General features: G+C 42.3%; 1 protein-coding gene across 2 annotated transcripts in view; it reads left to right on the plus strand.

The window, feature by feature from the left end:
• Positions 1-8,684, plus strand: part of pkn1b (protein kinase N1b) — a 35,005-nt gene extending 26,321 nt beyond the window's left edge. The window contains exons 11-24 of one of the 2 annotated variants that reach the window (XM_069701161.1): positions 207-350; positions 602-677; positions 1,604-1,745; positions 2,310-2,400; positions 3,704-3,795; positions 4,248-4,320; positions 5,161-5,252; positions 5,379-5,555; positions 5,800-5,862; positions 5,967-6,043; positions 6,241-6,383; positions 7,226-7,333; positions 7,541-7,621; positions 7,724-8,682. In XM_069701161.1, the coding sequence (XP_069557262.1) occupies positions 207-350; positions 602-677; positions 1,604-1,745; positions 2,310-2,400; positions 3,704-3,795; positions 4,248-4,320; positions 5,161-5,252; positions 5,379-5,555; positions 5,800-5,862; positions 5,967-6,043; positions 6,241-6,383; positions 7,226-7,333; positions 7,541-7,621; positions 7,724-7,927 (1,563 nt within the window). In that variant the 3' untranslated portion in view covers positions 7,928-8,682. Of the gene's footprint in view, positions 1-206; positions 351-601; positions 678-1,603; positions 1,746-2,309; positions 2,401-3,703; positions 3,796-4,247; positions 4,321-5,160; positions 5,253-5,378; positions 5,556-5,799; positions 5,863-5,966; positions 6,044-6,240; positions 6,384-7,225; positions 7,334-7,540; positions 7,622-7,723 lie in introns of both variants that reach the window. The other variant, XM_069701160.1, reaches the window with a different exon arrangement.
• Positions 8,685-13,505: the final 4,821 nt, after the last annotated feature.

Genomic DNA, 13,505 nt, shown 5'->3' on the forward strand with positions numbered 1-13,505 from the left:
CCCTGTTAATAAGTGAATATATATGAAATGGTTAAGCTGTCACTGACTTTCAAATGTTAAATGCTGTAAGTTTAATCAGACAAGAATTTAAGTCCTGTTTCTGAAACGGTGACGCTGAAACAGAACTGCATACCTGCTGTTTTAATACTCATCAAAGTGACCACATGTTCACGTTAGTATCTCTGCTGTGATGTTTTTGTGATTAGTCCAGGGAGATGGAGATCGCAGTGCACTGGAGAGATTACCGCTCCCTGTGCGCTCTGAAGTACCTGAAGCTGGAGGAGTTCCTGGACAACCAAAAACACCGAGTACAGCTGGAACTGGAGCCACAGGGGCTGCTGCTGGCCGAGGTACAGGACGCACACACACACACACACACACACACACACACACACACACACACACACACACACACACTGTAATCCAACATAAGAGTCGATCATCAACAGTATAAACACGTGCAGTGGGTACGACAGGTAAATGTTAGCCTACACAGCTCAGGTACTACACAGTTGGCCTGTTTATGATCTCAGACGAGCACTTAATAGCAATGCAGTTTGTTGTTTTAACATGCAATACCATGTAACTGTGTATGTTTCAGGTGATCTTCTTCAACCCAGTAATAGAGAGAGGCCGAAGACTGCAGAGGCAGAAGAAAGTCTTTTCTAAACAGCACGGTATGTCTAAGTGTGCACACATGCTGAAATCAAACACTTTCCCTCATAAAAGAATAAAAACTTTTCAAATTGTAGATTTTGACTTAATCAAGAGAAATTGATGTTCTTTTAATTACCTGGTGAATTTGTTTTATTCTTCTGGTCTCAAATGATTTGAAATTATTAAATGAATTTCAGAACAATCAACTAAGACCTTAAATCTTGTTGTAATGACCACACTGATTTTTGATTGAAACAGGATCATTTTAAAACAAATGGGGAATCCCTGGGATTTTGAATTGTTGGGTGCTCTTCTATGCCATCTACTTGTGAGAAAAGAGTAATGCTTCAGGCAGTCACGCAGCAAAAGAAACAGAAATGTGCAGCTGCAGCTCAGATAGAAGAGTGGATTGGCCACCACTGTTAAGGCTGTTTTTTTTTTTTTTTTTTTTTTAATCCCAGCCTGTTTCTGTCAATGTGTCCTTCAGTGGCCACGAGAAGAATAAATGCAGAATATAAAACACAAGTATCATAGGGTTAGTTATTTAATTATTCTGAATCACATGTACTGTTTTGTTTTCACTTCTGAGTCATTTACAGCCTGACTGGACATCAACCTCCACAGACTGGTTTAACCATCCTGCTTGCTCGGTGCCTTCAACATTTAAAGGGGGTTATAACCCAGAGGGATGAGAGGAGCTGCTGCACATAAAGTGTTAATGACTTCTGGTATTTTCTGGAACAGGGATTATAATCGTGGCAGGAAATGCAATCCCAGGTCATGCAACAGCTCAGCTGTGTCACATCATTAAAGCTGCAGGAGACCTGCTTCAACGTTTGCTGATGTTTTGATGAACGGATACATTTGATTTGTTCTATATTTCCTTTTCCACAACACATCGATGCAAACAGAAATGATTATTTACACTGCGCTGTGTGTGTTTCAGGTAAAGCTTTCCTGCGTGCCCGTCAGATGAACGTGGACATCGCTACCTGGATCCGTCTGCTGAGGAACGCCATCCCCAGCGGAAGCAACACACCTGCATACACACCCAGTTTCACAAGCAACACGCTCGCACACAGCACCGGGTATGTAGCTAACAGACCGAAGGTTGTCAAAAACACAGCTTTAGATCATCTTTGAAATTTCAAGTATATTTATGCATTTCACTTCTTGTTCACGATTTTTCCTGGAGAGGCATCAATAATTCATTTGAATGTAAAGCACGATGTGGAGCAGTGAACTACTAATCATCTTTTAATGAGTCTTCTGTTGGCTGTTTAATTTCTAAATGATAAAAAAAAAAAAAAAATGAATCGATATTTTGATCAGTTATTGATGGGTAATGTCTGTAATGTAGCTTAAAGAACTTTTTAATGTATGCCATTCTTTATTTTTTTGGCATAATTTCGAGAGTACGAATTCAGAGATGTGCTTGATTCATTTTTCCATTGACTCTGTTTGAATTTATATGTTAATGGACGAAGCAAACCTGTTTTCGGGACAATGTCGACTGAATTAACTGAACGTCTACCTTCAATATGTTGCTCGTCTTTTACCACCTGAGCAAAGAACTCGTGCAGAAGAGCTTATCGTTCATAAAGCGCTGCTTTCCTTCCCTCTTTGATTTGTGTGCGTTGTGTGCATTGCAGAGAAATCTCAGTGGAGAAGCTGAATCTGGACAGCGACTCTCCCCTGAAAGCTGAGGTCAGGAGGGATGTTATGGACGCGCCCGCTCCCCTGGTGAGTGAGAATGAGAGGGACAGAGGCCAAAGAGAGAGAGAGAGAGGGGGAAGCAGACGGGGGACTTTCAGATGGGGGAGAGATGGGCATCTTCACGCTGTATCATGTTACCTTTTTGCGCATTTCCTACCTGCAGCCTCTGTCGTGGAAACAGTACTCTAGTCATCAGGAGCTGCAGTGAAATCTAAGACGGGCATGGCAGACGCCTGAGAGTAGAGACACAGGACAGGAAGAATAATTAGAGAAATGGAGAACTTACATTTCAAGGAGACAGCTTTAATGAGACATAATTGGATGGAGGACAACTTTAATTTGATCAAGGCTAAATCCCTGTGATTTTCCCAGTGTGACGAACGAATCTGCAGCGGGTGATCATGTTGGAGTGAGGAACAGAGAGGCGGCATGAGGGGAAGCCTGAAGGGAGGAACTATTGTGGAGAAAGAAAAGGAGGGAAGGATGAAATATTGAGATGGGAAATTGAAATTTAGGGTGAACAGTTACTTCTCACAAACATCACAGGAAAAACTAATGCAGCAAAAAGGTTTTGAACATGCCGTTCACATCATTTAGGTGTTCACTGAAGTCAAAAGGGTTTGTATTTGTTTTGTGGGTCCCTACAGTACACACACATAGCAGGTGATGTATGGATGGAAGTGTAAGTGAACAATGCAAGGTGTATAATGATTTAAATTGTCCTTAACCTGGTCTGGTGTTGTATTATGCTTCGACATCTTTACTTTGACATACTTTTTATAAGGTTTCCTTCATAATTCATCAACTCTAATACCTCCTAAAAAGTTGATGCCAGAAACTGTCACTTATTTTACATTTGGAACTGTGTGGAAATATGTTGTGTGGTTATCAAAAAAAAAAAATCCAAAATATAATTTTATCATGTATATTCATTTATTTGATTGTGAGTTTCTGAATCGTTACACTCATGTTATGGGCCTTTCGAAACATACTTAGGCAGTGCGGTGCTTGCCAATTCACCAAATGGGACTTTTTTGGAGAGCCTGTGGCAGATGGTGTGTTCGACGGGGTTGAAATATTATGGGATTAATTACTCTGATGTTTTTTAGACAACTAATTAGCAGTGAGGAGGGAGTGGAGAGGACAGGAAGAGGGGAGTCGCGAGGGATCTGGCAGTCTGACATGATTAGTGTTTGTCTGCTTTTACAGATGTTCACAATCATTTTGTCCCCATTTGTCCCTCTTTTTCTGTTACTTCCTTGTCGACATGTCCCCCTCTATGTCCTCAATGTCCTACAATTCACGTTTTCCCTCCCTTCTTCTTTGTCAGGAACAGACGCCAGTCATTGAGCCCCCGTCCACACCGGATGTCACTGTTCCTGAGCAGCCAACCAGATCGCTGTCCCTCAACTCTTTAGAAAGGTGCAGAGATACCTCCCCACCCCCTAAGATTCTCTCTCTCGCGTGCACGCACGCACGCACGCACGCACACACACACACACACTCACACACACACACACACACCCACACACCTACAATGAGCCCACACCTGAGCATATCGTTTTGCAATATGGCAAACACAACGTGACACCAGGAACACATCCAACACACAATATGGTCCTGTGTTGTAACGTCTTCTTTTTTTCAACACCTGGCAGTAAAGCTGAGTCATCATTAATGTGGATTACAACATATGTTGCCCCAGAATAAAAAAAAATTGGGTGCCAAAACAGCATAAGAGTCATACAATGAACAGTATTAGCCTGTTTTTTTGTGTAAGCACCGATGTTGTTGAACGAATGAGGCGCATTTAGATATGACATCATGTTATGTTACAAGCACTGCCTTCAATCTGCCTGTAATCTCTCTCTCAGACCCAACAGAGGCCCTCTTTGCCTGCAGGATTTTAAGATGATGGCAGTTCTCGGCAGGGGCCACTTTGGGAAGGTACTCGCAGTTTATTTTTCCCAACAGGATGAACGCAACCTCAATGCTGCTAATCTGAAAGTCAGATTCATCTCCCCACGACGGGCTATAGCTAACGTCACTGTACTTACAGGTGAAAAGACCGATTACATATTTCTATATTAGCAATGGACCAAAAAACGGTGTCATGAAAAAATGACGAGCTCACAAAATATTGTAACCTGACGGAACATTTTTTTTTTCTACAGCCAGCAAATTCAACATATTGATTAACATATTTCAGCAACCAGGCAGCTGTGCCATAAAGCGCCATAACTGCCAAAAAAAAAATTAAAAACAGATCACTGTGCCACACTGGGTCAATGCTATATACTGTACACCCGGGGTCTCCATATGTGTGTTGAGTATCAGGTTTTTTTTTTATTACATAAAGAAGCTTATTCAGCTGGTTGGGGGAGATCAGCTACATGAAAAAATGCTACAGTGTCTGAGAGCTACTCATGTACTTTTAATTTTGTCAAAGTAGCTCCAGGGGATAAAAGTTTGAAGACACCTGCTGTTCACAATCATGCTGCCGTGAATCCTCTCTCTTCCAAGATGTGTCTTCTGTTCAAAAATCTTACCCAGAAAGTCCCCAACAAATACTCTTTGAGTAATGGCAGCTCAACTTTACAATGTGCGGATGTTTTAGGACGTTGGTTTGATCAAAACGAAGCTTCATATTTGTGACCAGTTTTTAATTGTTTGGACCGAAACGGGTTTCAGAAGAAACCTGTAGCCTTGGGGCTGCGTAGGGAAGGGAAAAAATATTCCGAATTCTACCATGAACGGATTGATATAACGTTTTGTTGGACTCCTCAGGTGTTGCTGTCAGAGTACAAAAGGACAGGCAACCTGTACGCCATCAAAGCCCTGAAGAAAGGAGACATCGTCGCTCGGGACGAAGTGGAAAGGTAACCGCTTGATGACGCAACGCCTCAACCAAATCTGTGCCGCATGACAACAGCTCATTCACCTCATAATTACACCTTGTGTAATGACCGCGTCATGCGCACCCCCGCTCCTCTGTCTGTCTCCAGTCTGATGTGTGAGAAGCGGATCTTTGAGACCGTCAACGGCTCCCACCACCCCTTCCTGGTCAACCTGTTTGCATGTTTCCAGACGCCAGAACATGTGTGTTTTGTCATGGAGTACACGGCAGGAGGAGACCTCATGATGCACATACATGCCGACGTCTTTTCTGAGCCACGTGCTGTGTGAGTTCTGCTGTGTGTGTGTCTGTGTGTGTTAAAGAGAAGAAACATGATGTGTGTGTGTGTGTGTGTGTGTGTGTGTGTGTGTGTGTGTGTGTGTGTGTGTGTGTGTGTGTGTGTGTGTGTGTGTGTCTTCTTGGGACGCTCCGTGGTCTGTCTGTCCATGTCTTCCACCGATGTTGACAATTGATGTTGTAGCAGCGTGTGTGTCCTACTCTCTCTTTTCTGTCTGTTGTCTATCCGACAGGTTCTACTCTGCCTGCGTGGTTTTGGGCCTGCAGTTCCTTCACGACCATAAGATTGTGTATCGGTGAGTACTTGGATGGACTCCATCTTTGCGATATACACAAGCAGGATACGTGCTTCCTCAGTTTTGTCAATATTAGACATCAATCTCCTCCTTTTCTCGCTCAGGGATCTTAAGTTGGACAACCTGCTGCTTGACAAAGAGGGTTTTGTGAAGATAGCAGACTTTGGGCTCTGTAAAGAAGGTCAGTGTTCATCATTTATTTATCACATTGGCCTTCCACAACGGCGCATCAGGAGATGTTCCATACATGTACAAAAACTGTCTTTTTTTTTTTTTTATATTCCCAAGCATCGATTTGTCTTTTCATTCCTTCTATTCACCCTTTAAGTCAAATCTAGCCTCACCCTTTCTAAAATCGTATTACTTTTTCTTCCCAAGGAATGGGTTATGGAGACAGGACGAGTACATTCTGTGGAACTCCTGAGTTTTTGGCTCCGGAGGTGCTGACAGACACATCGTACACCAGAGCGGTGGACTGGTGGGGCCTCGGGGTGCTCGTCTATGAGATGTTGGTTGGAGAGGTGAGAATACCGTTGTTTGCCCTTGTTTTTAATTTCTCTTGACTGTCAAATAAAGGCAAATTGTCAAAAAGTAAAAGCGATACCACTTTGATAACTTTATGCTAAATACAGAGCTGACGCTGCGAGACATAAAACAGAAGTGTCTGTCCAAAAGTAACAAAATCTTCCTAGCAGCACTTCTGAGGCTCATTGATTAACATGTTGTGTCTCATTACTGACTGCTGCTCATCAAACTCCCGACAAGAAAGTGTTATTGTTATATCCCAAAATGTCAAACTGTTCATTTAAGACTGAAAGGAAAGTTATAGAGAGAGAATCCACTTGTATGCCTGTTTTATTTTGTAAGGAGCGACTGTAAAGGAAGTTGGACAGCATCCTCACTTGACCTGGGCTTTATGCGATATATGGTCATAGTAACACAAATAATACAACTAAGGAGGGACAGACTAATACTGTTTTATATATATATATATATATATATATATATATACTCTTATTTGTTTGCAGTAATTCTCCCACAACACAACATCACATTATTATTGAAATATTATGTAATATTTTGAAATGCTATTTGCGAAAGTAACGTGACTACAATCAGTATTTCTGTATCAACAATGCATCAAAAAGGCTCTCATTCCAGTCGTTTGCTGTGATGAACCAACACAGAATTATTCCCCTATCAAGCTTTTTAGTGTCTTTTAGCTTATTGTTTTTAATTTCAGCTGAAAAGCTAAATATGGTGGTGGGAGTTGGTGCAGGACGGCAGAGCTCAAGCCGATGCAGTTGGTGGCAGGTGTCAGAGGTTGAATGACGTGACCAAATTACGCGTCTGTTTGTTTCAGTCTCCGTTCCCAGGTGACGATGAAGAGGAGGTGTTTGACAGCATTGTGAACGACGAAGTGCGTTACCCGCGCTTCCTCTCCACGGAGGCCATCGGCATCATGAGACGGGTCAGACTGCCAATCATCGAATTCTCCCCTGTCACTTCCTGCTCCTGCTTAACTCCTATGTTTTCATGTATTTCAGTTTGATTTGTTGTTGTCTTTTTTTGAGCTGGAAATTCAAGTCCAAGTTATTTTGTCACAGTTTGAGTGACTCGTCTCCGAGTCAGCAGAGCGCACGGATATAGATGAGCGTTGTTGTTTCTCTGTTTGTAGTTGTTGAGAAGAAACCCGGAGAGACGTCTGGGCTCTGGAGAAAAAGATGCCGAAGATGTCAAAAAACAGCCCTTCTTCAGAGTGAGTTTCTCGTTTCTTCAACTTTTCTCAGACCGTGTTAAATGTCCCTGACAGGGAAACTTCTTTTTTTTTTACCACTAACTGTATGTAAACATGATTTAGGGTACGGACTGGGAGGCTCTCCTTCAGAGAACGGTCCCGCCCCCGTTCCTCCCGACCATCGGAGGAAAAGAAGACGTCAGCAACTTCGACACGGAGTTCACCGCCGAGCCTCCCACCCTCACGCCCCCCCGCGAGCGCCGCACCCTCTCCCACAAGGAGCAGGACTACTTCAAGGATTTTGACTATGTCTCCGACCTCTGCTAGGGTCAGAGGTCAGGGGTCACAGGGTTACTAGCTGCCCACTGCCAGCCACAGACTCTGAAAGGAGACCGAGAGGTGAAGGCTGACGCGAGGAGAGGCGAGGATCACTCGTTCCCTGTCCTCTTCCTCTCTCTCTCTCTGTGTGTCTGTGTTCATGACGGGACGAAGCGGCGGCTGGGCTGAGCGTGTGTGAACGGGGATCAGCGGAACCGGATCGCGTTTCGCACGCATACGCCGCGCAGCGGATCTGCCCACCGATTAGACTATGTGGAGTGGCTTTTAGAGGAGGAGAAATCGTGATGATAATGGAAGATAATCCAGATTAAATAACAAATGGAAGATGAGATGATGGATGGTGCTGTTTGTTTTCAAATGCTCAGAGAGCCTCAAAATCTCCGAGGCAACCAGTTAAAAGTGATTATTCTGACAGGAAGCAGTTTGTCTCCCTTCCTCCTGCATTTGTCCCCCTCTGTTGTCCTTTTATCTCTGCTGTTTGTTGCTGCCGAGTGTGTGTTTAGCTGTGCACAGTGTCTCTGCCTCCGTCATGAATGTATAAAAGTCAGCTGCAACCTTGCACCACTTGTACGTTACCACTAGGGGGCGCCAGAGGAAGAAGAAGAAGAAGAAAAAAAAATCCTCCTCATGTTTGATCAGAGCTGCCGCCTGTCCATACACCAGAGAGGCAGAGCAAGTGGAGGGTTTTACCTGGTGGTGGTGGTGGGGGGGGGGGTTGTTTGTTGGTCTTTGGTCAATCATAGGACACCCCTTCAACGTCTTTTCTTCTCTTCTTTCTCTTTTCTTTTCTGTCCTTCGGTACAGCCTAGATTCTTAACTACAATTATTTTTCAGTGACAAAAAGCTTTTACAATATTTGTGACAGTTTTTTTTCCCATGCGTTTCCTCTTCTGTCATTTGCTGGTGAAATGTGTTCGAACTGTGACTCAGTAAAGATGTGAACCCAACATAGAGGTACTGATCATTTACTGCCATTAATTAGGTTTATTTATTGTTTTATTTTTACTTTTTTTTGTGTGTGTGCACACAGTTTATCTGTAAAGGAAAACAAATTAAGTGAAGTCATCTTGTTCTCTGTTTTGAGCTTCATGTCCCACGGCAGTAGCTCCAAAATCCACTCCACAGGTTCACAATGTGTTTATTATACAAACCGGTGGCATGGATCCTCTAATGTAGCACCATATCATGCTGCTGTTCTTAGGTCAAATTCGAGTCCACGTGTCACCTCAGAGAGCGACTACTATGGCTGTGGTCTTCTTACTATTTATCTGTACCTCCGTACTCGGCAGACCGTTTCTGTGTTTGTTCGCACCCAGCAGCAGCTGTCTCTCAACCTTTTATCCACATATATAAATAACTTGCTGAAAGTTTACAATAATACAGAGGCTCTCTAAATTAATGACATTGTAGTTATGATGCTGATTAATTTATTTTACAAATGAATTTGTTATTCAGTGCAAATATGTTTGAAGCTTGATTCCTGGCTTCAGTCTAAAAAAAAAGCCACTTCTGACATTATCTTAGACTTTGTGTGGTGTGTTTAACTTCAATTTCAAAGTTGTGCACTTTGTAATATGGGCCTCAGAAAACCTCCACTATTTATTTATATATATATATATATATACATATATATATATATATATATATATATATATATATATATTTATACACACACGCAAAGTTCAGTCTCTCGACTAATTTGTTCAGCCAATTTTGATTTGATTATGACACTAATTACTGAGACTTTCCGAGGCTTTGTGAGGGCCCTCCCCCCGTTATAGGGCCCTGGGACCTCAGTCTCACTTTCGCCTTCACTACAAAGTCCACATCTGGTGGTGACTGTGTCTCTTCATCCTGGTTTCATCTCCCAGCATCAGGAAACATGGTGAGTTTACCAGTTTTAATCGTCACATCAGTTAATTGTCAGTTTAAACAGAGGTTTATTGATGTGCATCAGCTGGCCTTTAACGTTCATTGCCGGAAGTTGTATTTTAACCCGGTTATAACTTTAAATAATTGTTAGGCGTAGATTCATTTATTGGTGTTTTTAATGTCTCTGGCTTTCAGGGCTTCCTGGTTCTCCACAGCTTCGGTGGTGGCACTGCCTCTGGATGGAGCGTCTGTCTGTCAAGTACAGCAAGAAGTCCGAACTCCAGTTCTTCTACCCAGGTGTCCGCTGCTGGGGTGGAGCACTACAACTCCACCCTGTTGAGTCAAAATGTACGAATCTTTTTCTGAAAAAATTACAAGAAATACATTTACCAGCAAGAATGTGCGGGTTGAGACCAAAGCAGTACTCTTGCAGCCCGTAGCAGCTTCTTGAGGCAACGTCTGGCCCGAAGGCAGCACGAAGCGACTTAACGTGAGCAAGACTCACTGAAATGATTAAAAGATTAGTGAGGAAGAGGATGGCTGTTTCTATGGAGATGAGAAAAGCAACATGGAGTAGAAAGAATGATTTCTTTTCCAAACCTTAGTCAAACAGTCTATGACTCATGTTGATGTTTAGTGAGGAAACGCTTGGAACGTTGTTTTAACTTAAAGGATTATTATGACAGGTGTTCAGAACTCAAAGGTAAAACAATGCAAACTTCAGGTACATGTGATTTCTCTCTGTTTGTGTGTGGGTCACATGTTTCTGCTTAAAATCCACTGACATGATGATTGAAGGAGAAAAAGAAGAGTTTTGACTGACAGCTGTTTGCATGGATGTTTCCAGAGTTTCTTTGAATCCAGACACAGAGCAGACGTACACGTCATTTTGTTTTTGGGTCACTCTGACACCAGAACAGCTGATGTCTACATTCATTCTCTGAACTCACAAACGCTCAGATGGATTTTGTGGATTGAACAAACAAGGAAAAATATTTGGGGTGGGGTGGGGTCTGTTTGTTGGTCTTTGGTCAATCATAGGACACCCCTTCAACGTCTACTCTTCCCACAGTCCTTCGGTAAAGCACAGATTCTTAATTGCAATCATTTTTCAGTGACAAAAAGCGTTTACAATTTCGGCATTTTTACATTTTCCCATCTGCGTTTCCTCTTCTGTCATTTGCTGGTGAAATGTGTTCGAACTGTGACTCAGTAAAGATGTGAACCCAACATAGAGGTACTGATCATTTACTGCCATTGGTTAGGTTTATTTATTGTTTTATTTTTACTTTTTTTTGTGCACACAGTTCATCTGTAAAGGAAAACAAAGGAAGAAGTGAAGTCATCTTGTTCTCTGTTTTGAGCTTCATGCCTCACGGCAGTAGCTCCAGAATCCCCTCCACAGGTTCACAATGTATTTATTATACAAAATGGATGTTTCCAGACACAGAGCAGATGTACATGTAATTTTGCTTTTAGGTCACTCTGACACCAGAACAGTTAATGTCTCCATTAATTATCTGAACTCACAAACCCTCAGATGGGTTTTGTGGATTGAACAAACAAGGAAAAATATTTGAGGGCTAAAATCGTCTGAACAACTGAGGGTCCCAGCTGTGATTATTAATGTCCTGAAATGGACATCCATAAAGACATTCTTGGAGTTATTAGTGGGAATAAAACGGGAGACAGAAGACCAGGGATTCAGGACTATAATCACAGTGAAGACTGAAGCTGTGAGCAGCAGATAGGTAGAGCCAGATGAGTCACACAGAGGAATCTGCTTGCAGGGGCACCACCAAGGATTTTAGGCCAGCTAAAAAGCTGTCGGGGCGGCACGGTGGTGCAGTGGTTAGCATTGTACCCTTACAGCGAAATGGTACCGGGTACGGATCCGTCCCTGGGCCTTCCTGTGCGGAGTTTGCATGTTCTGCAAACGACATCTGTGTTTACAGTAACTCTTTTCTATTCAGGACTGCTACATTTTCTTTAACATCCTCATTTAGTAAAGCAGATCGCCACGTCTGTAGTTTTGTCATTGAACTCCTCCTCTGTGTCACATGTGCGTGCTAATGGACCGTTGTCTACACTGCGTGCACAATTATTAGGCAAGTGAGTATTTCGACCATATCATAATTTGTATGTATATTTTCCAACTCCAAGCTGTATAAACTTAAATGCCTATTGGATTTAAGCATATCAGGTGATGTGTATTTGTGTAATGAGGGAGGGTGTGACTTAAGGAGATCAACACCTTATATCAAGGTGTGCATAATTATTAGGCAGCTTCTTTTCCTCAGGCAAAATGGGCCAAAAAAGAGATTTAACTGACTCTGAAAAGTCAAAAATTGTAAGAAGTCGTTCAGAGGGATGTTGCGGTCTTGAAATTGCTAAGATTTTTGGGCGTGATCACAGAATCATCAAACGTTTTGTTGCAAATAGTCAACAGGGTCGCAAGAAACGTGTTGAGGAAAAAAAGACGCAAATTAATTGCCAAACATTTGAGAAGAATCAGACGTGAAGCTATCCAGTGGGGTACTGGTGTGGGCTGGTATTATTAAAGATGAGCTAGTCTGACCTTTTCGGTTTGAAGATGCACTCGAAATCAACTCCCAAACCTAGTGCCAGTTTTTAGAAGACACTTTCTTCAAGCAGTGGTGGAGGAAAAAGTTGCATCTTTCAAGAAGACCATGATTTTTATGCAGGACAACGCTCCATCGCATGCATCGAAGTACTCCGCCGCCAGTAAAGGCCTTAAAGGTGAAAGAATAATGACATGGCCCCCTTCATCACCTGACCTAAACCCTATTGAGAACTTGTGGGCCCTTCTTAAACGGGAGATTTACGGTGAAGGAAATGTTTATTTGTAAATTTTGAGTTTTTAAAAAAAATTATTATTCTCACTTTAACAGATGAAAATATGCAAGTGACATGGGAATAGTTTCATTTTTCATTTAGTTCCATAATAATTCTGCACACTAATAGTTGCCCAATAATTGTGCACACAGATATCCTCCTAAGAAAGCCAAAACCTCACTTTTACTTTCTTAAATATTCAAGTTTGAGGTTTATTAACATTTTGGATTGACCGAGAGCACTGTAGTTGTTCAATAATAAAATTAATCCTCAAAAATACAACTTGCCTAATTGTGCACAGTGTATAAGAGTCTCAATATGGAAACTGTATATTTGTGATTTCAACATCTAAATTGATTTTCTGTTTTGCTGTTTTCTAAAGATAGTTTCAAACCATCTTTCAAATTTAAGGAATTCAAACCGCACATCTGCTTCACATCTCAAAGAATATGAAATCATCTATGTAGCTTTCAAACCATTTTATATTTTGTCTTGCGTAAGGGCTGGATAAGCTCCAAATACATTTCTCCTCCCATTTTCTCCTCCCACACCACACCACCATCACCGCATTGCAAGTTGTATTTGAGCTTCCCTACAAAAAAAAGGTGACGAAAGTAATGATTGGCTTCTCATTACTCCCCCTCTCAGCATCTCTCTCACACTTCACCTGCCAGTCAAACTCCAGAGGTCCACCCTCCTCCTCCTTCCCTTCCTCTCTCCCGCTCTCCCTGGAGTCCTCCTTCCTATGGCCATCTACGTTTGGAGACGTGTCCAAAGCCTTTTATCCCTCTCCTCGCCATCTCTCGCTCCACTTGTCACACCATCCCGCAGTCCCTCC

The sequence above is a fragment of the Brachyistius frenatus genome, unplaced genomic scaffold, assembly GCF_029030835.1.
Source record: "Brachyistius frenatus isolate BFR_SWC_R1_liver_20210118 unplaced genomic scaffold, ASM2903083v1 Contig_36, whole genome shotgun sequence".
Taxonomy (NCBI): Eukaryota; Metazoa; Chordata; class Actinopteri; family Embiotocidae; genus Brachyistius; species Brachyistius frenatus.